At 41.5% G+C, this 5,701-nt stretch overlaps 1 protein-coding gene across 7 annotated transcripts in view; it reads left to right on the top strand.

Moving 5' to 3' along the window:
• PHACTR1 (phosphatase and actin regulator 1) overlaps positions 1–5,701 on the top strand; it is a 467,204-nt gene that overhangs the window by 442,843 nt on the left and 18,660 nt on the right. For all 7 annotated transcript variants that reach the window (XM_019543373.1, XM_019543365.1, XM_019543388.1 and 4 more), the window contains one exon: positions 5,444–5,505. In XM_019543373.1, coding sequence (XP_019398918.1) covers positions 5,444–5,505 — 62 coding nt within the window. The remainder of the gene's footprint in view (positions 1–5,443; positions 5,506–5,701) is intronic.

The raw sequence follows: 5,701 nt of genomic DNA on the forward strand, positions 1-5,701 counted from the left end.
TATCGAGTCCAGAATGAACAATTAATCTCACAAATGAATTGGACACTGAAAACTATGATTTTTTTAATTGAACCAAATTGGTTCTGAACATAAGGGCTAAGCACAGACAGTCAAAAAGCCCAAGGCTGAATCAATTCGATTTTTACAGGTTAGTCTAAGTTGCATAGATTGAACTGATAAGCAAGTAAACAGATATTGATTGTTGATTCTGGAAATGCAGCCATATACCTGCAGTGGCCCAGGCCAAAAGGCAAAGGACAGGGGGGATGACACTAGACCATGCCTCCCTGCTTAGCTGGAGCAGACAGCTTGGGCCACATCCACCTACAAGGGGCGGGGGGTTTGCAGGGAAGGTGCAATGCAAAGTACCCTGGGATTCTGGGGGACTGTAAGTTAACTTGAAGCTGGAGCAGATCTGGGACAGAAGTTCAATAAATCAATTCAACCTAAATCAGTTAAGTCTGATATTACATCTATCCAAGTTTATCTTAAACTGGTTTCAGCCATTTTGAAAGCGGTTTATGTGCACTGAACTTCTGTTGTGTTACAGATTACAACCAGTTTCTGATCGTTTATACCTGTGTATGTGTAATTTCTGTTCCTAGGCAAGAAGGTTAACACTGTTTAGCTAAATGCTTTATCGAAATGTGACTAATGTAAGTGTAGAGAACAGAGGGAAATTTAACGAAACTGTAGTGATGCATCCTGTTTAGGAATACATATTTTTAAAAGTGTTCTAAAATAATGTGCAGAAATTACTTGGGGGGGGGGTTAGGCAGGATCACAAGAGTAAGCATAAAGTACATATGTTTTGCATGTTAAATTCCTTTGTCACAGAGAGTACTAGGAGCATGCAGTGTGTGGTGAGGTCTCAAGAAATGAGTAAAATAAATTGACTGAGTACCGAACAATCAGATATCTAAGATGTGTCAGCAGAATAGCTGGAGAATAAACTACTGGGTAGTTTACAGTGAGTATGCGAGTATGGCGCATAAGGAGACCAACAGTTATGTGGATATGAATATATAAATAAATAAAATTAGATTAGATAGCAGTGCCAGATCAAGCAAATCTGGGGCTGATAGCAAAGCCGCTCAACTGGAGTCAACTTCTGAACATGTCATCTCTTTACCATTTACTCTGGATTCCTGTATCAGTCAGGTAGAGGAATTTAGCCTTTGAGTGCCTGGGAAAGTAGGCAAGGTATCCAGAACAGGTGTGATTCTGTTTGTAGAGTTAGGTGAACAGAGTAAGATGGAGGAAGGAAGCAAAACAGAAGTTCATTCTCCAGGGAACTCATATTTTTATCCCAGAATTCTCATTCAGCATAAACCAACATGTATCGTGCACCACCTGCCGCTGGAGCATGGCCAGTAAATACCATGCTGATGCTGGCAGTGGTACTCGGAGCTCAATGCAGCTTTGGCAGCAATGTCTGAGCCACTCAAAGTGCCCTTAAAATGCAGTGCTGGGTACTTTAATGGACTTGTAAAAGTAAAATTTTCTAAAGTGCCTATTGAATTAAATTGTGACTTAGTTTCCTAAGTCACTTAGATATTGTTGAATATACAGTTTAGGATCCTAAGCTATCTAGATGCATTTGAAATTTTTGCTTGAAATCTAGAATTGTTTTGTTACCTAAATAAAAATCTCATACTAGTTAGGGTTTTGAATACAGATCTACCCTAGAATGGCCTGTCTTGCTAAATGAAAAAAATCCTAACTACAGGAAAAAATATCATTTAATGTAATATGTAAGATTATATGACATAATAATGGTGTTTATAAAGAATTGCGTAAGCATCAGAGTGATGAGCATATAAGTAAAATATTATGTAACAAAAAATCACAAAAAGAATAAAATATGAACAAAAACAAAATAAGCAATATAATGTGATTTTCATATGCTTTTCCTTAAAAGTTTAGTGACAGAATTTAAATGAGTATATAACAACCTGGAAGCACAGATTCATATAGAACAATGAAGCACATTAAGTTTAGAGGTCTGTATCCAAGTAGATCACACTGCTTTAAAAGGCCAGTTGACAGCACAAGTAAACATGAGGGGTTTTCCCCAAGCTGAGTAAGTACATTTTCTTCTGTGGTTAGAGCTGAAGTTTCGCTGATGCGTATGACATGTCTGGTACTGTGACAATCTTATGACAAATGTACTGATAAAATGAAGTAAGCTGCATTTGCACATGCCTTCTTTAATTACATACTTATAACCTGCTCATTTCCTAGCCCCACTATGCTGGAATAATTGAGAGAGTGCCAGTGGATTGGATTCCCAGGGCTTGTGTATCCATAACACAAGACCCCACTGGCCACAAATGACACTAGTAAATGATGATTTCCTTAGCAGAGAATCTGAGGACTGAGGGACTGACCCTGAAAGATGCTGAGTAGCTCCTCTGTGGCACACCATAACCTTCACATTTGCTGATTTAAATAGGAGTCAAAGTCATGCAACATCTCAGATGATGAAACTGCAGCATGCTGAGTTCCTGCCCTGGAAAAGCACAAAGCCTGATCTGTTCCTTACCCAGACAGATGGTCCTTCCATACTAGTCATGCTAGTTTTCAGTCAAAGTGACTGAGTGCTGTATCTGTGATGAAGTACTTCTGCTTCTACGGTTACCAGTGTGGCACTTTCCAAGAGCATAAGTTTCCTGTAAAAAGGCAGTTAGAGCAGGTCTGTTAAGTCTGGCATTATTCCAATTGAAATTTCACATCGGCACGTAAGTCAGGCCACAAAATTCCAGCCCTCATGAATACGGTATAGAGCAGTGCTTCTCAGCCTTTTTAAACTAAAGACACCCCTCATTTGACTCAAGGCACCCCTTGGGAAGTGCCAGCTCTTAGTTTTTACTCTTTTTTGACTACATAAAAGTAACAGAGCAATTATTCTATTGCAAAAGGGCTCAGGGAGGCCACAACAGGTTAGCATGTTTTTGACACTATGACTTCCTACTTGAAATGTTGGGGTTTATGTTGTGAATCATTTTTGCACACCTACCAGTACTAACATTGAGTGGCACCCCAGGGCACACTTGAAAGGATAATGCAGCCCAGGAGGCCACATTATGAGAATCATTTGTCTAGAGAGGAAGAAAAAATCTCCTGAGCATTTACAAAAGAACCAACAGTTCTGTAGCCACTGAAGATCTAGATGACTTAGTTTTAGCCATGAGGACAGATTGCCAAATCCTAACTTTCACTATTGTAACTTTCACTTGGTGAAAGTTTTACCCTGCCCTGCTGTTTCTAAACCTTAGTAAAAACAAAAAGCAGGAGAAATTGAGACACTTGTTACAATGAAATCATTGAACGTAATTATTTGCCATTGTCAATGGCTATTTCACCTCTAGTAGTCTGGAAAATGCATCAGGGGACTTGGCAAGTCAAAAAGCCTTTCTGTGCTGCAGATCTTGTTGGTGCACAATTTAAGTACCATTTAAACTGTGCTGGTTTGAATCAGTGTGATCATTGAATGTGGACATCCTTCAGTCAATTGGAGTGTCTTAAGCTGAAATAGTAACTGAAAGCTAGGTAGTCTAAACTGATTTAGGAATGCCTAGGGTAGAACGCTGCATGGATTTTTAACTACTTTGGTTCCTGCACCAATTCTGTTAAATCGGTACCAGAACCCTGTGGAAGACAGATCTTAGCTTTCCTATATGTAAAGGGAGGGAGGTTGTGGGATGATATTTCCCCGCCTTTGCGAAGTGTTGAGGTCTTCGGATGAAAGCCATTGTATATACTTATACTGTATGTGTGAAGTGCTGTTGTTATGTCACAAGTTATTGAAGCTGCTCAGCCTCAGAGTGTACCAGCAGCCCAGGGACAAGCATCTCTTTGTGTCATATATTTATTAATATCAGTTATTAACTAATTACCACCTTCATATTTCAGTTGTGTCTAGAAAGGGTGCATCTTCACTGCAGAGTTATAGGTACTCACTAGCCCAGTACAAATAAGAACAGCCACCATGTAAAATATCACTTGACTATACAGAGCAAACGTGCTGATGCTGCTATTCTGTACCCACCCTGAGTGAGGCAACTTGAGTTAAAGGCAACAGGACATTCTACTTAGGAGTTTTACACACAGATGGGACTGAAGTTATGGGCAAGTCTTAAGGTATTCTCAAATGGGGTCTGAAATGAAGAAAATCCCTAAATGGCTCAGCTGTAGCCTACAACTCCAAAGTTTGGCCACCGGAAGTCCAGTTTTGCCAGCAGAACATTGAGGGTATCCGCGTTGGACGCTACTGTGACAACAGAAGCCGTCTTTCCATTGGCAGAGTTATTCCACATAAAGTTAGGCTTGTCCCCAGCCCAGCAGCCAGCTGAAGAGGTGCAGATGGTCCCATGCCCTTAGCTGGCTACCATAGTCCATTCAGCTGCTGGTGCCTTCCCAGAGCATACTTTGTGCCCAGCAGCACAGCTGTTGAGCAGAGCCATAGAGAGCCAGCAGAAGCATACAGGAAGGCACGATGTCTGCAGAGTCAACAGAATGTAAATGGGGCCTCCCAAATACATTTTCAGAAGTGATATAAGCACTTAAGACCCTAAGTCCTATTGGGTTAAATTCCTAAGGGACTTTAGAAAATGGGACTGATCTGCTGTTGAAAATTTTACCACAAGCCTACCTTAAGTTGAGGGATCTATGATGCTGGTGAAGCTTTAACAGAGAAGGTGGTGTTAGATAGTTAACTCTTTAAGGTCTAGGCTTGTCTTGGTCAGAACCTGCCCTGTGTGGCCTCTTTTTTATTTTAAGTTTTGAAACACAATGCCATTTATTATGGGCTGTGGTGCTTCTTTGCTATGCTACAAAGACTCATTTCAACAGGAACCTCTAACTGCTCTGCTAGTCAGTAATTCAGACCACAGCAAGCTCATCTGTGTGCCATGCTTGGGATGTTACCAAATGGCTTCCTTTCCATTCTTTCTAGTGAAGAGCTGTCAGCAAATTCTGTGTCCAAGGAAAAATATATTTGCCTTTTTCTTGTGCTGGTACCCTCTCAACCTATACAGAGGTAGGGCAGTGCTGGCTGCCATGGTGCCAATCACAGCAATGCAAACAGCCACCATTGCCACCACGGCTATTTTATGCCCCTTCACACAGATGGTGCCCAGAACTGGTGCCCCAGTTACGCCCTCTCAATTATGCTACTGAGCCTGCACCCCTCAGAGACTAGCAGTATCATCTCTGCTCACTCCAAGGCCTCTGGACTTTTGGCATTGAGACAATGGTTTCTAAACATTCCCCTTCTGGTGGTGCTAGAAAGTGAGACACCAGGAAATGAAATTATTGTGAACAAGGGGCTAGGGAAGTTCAGTTACTGGATGGACTTGGCCTGTACTGCTGGAAAGGTGTATTGGTTGCACACTGTGGATGCTTGATTACTCCAACTGAGAACCTCGTAAATCTTTTCTAGCTCGGAACGAGCAAGAGGAGCAGGAGGAGAAACGGGAGATAAAGAGAAGATTAACACGTAAGGTGAGAAACAACTTCTATACAGCTCTGGCATTACCTGTAACTTTCTACCTACTAAATAAGTTTATCAGGGGTGACCACCAGGGGCCACCTATAAGTTTATCGGGGTGACCACCAGTACCTGGGGGAACATTTGTTCACCAGAGCACCCCAAGGGATAACGAGGTCGAACGGTTATAAACTACTACAAGACCGTTTC

The sequence above is a fragment of the Crocodylus porosus genome, unplaced genomic scaffold (assembly GCF_001723895.1).
Source record: "Crocodylus porosus isolate Cpor-Errol unplaced genomic scaffold, CroPor_comp1, whole genome shotgun sequence".
Taxonomy (NCBI): Eukaryota; Metazoa; Chordata; order Crocodylia; family Crocodylidae; genus Crocodylus; species Crocodylus porosus.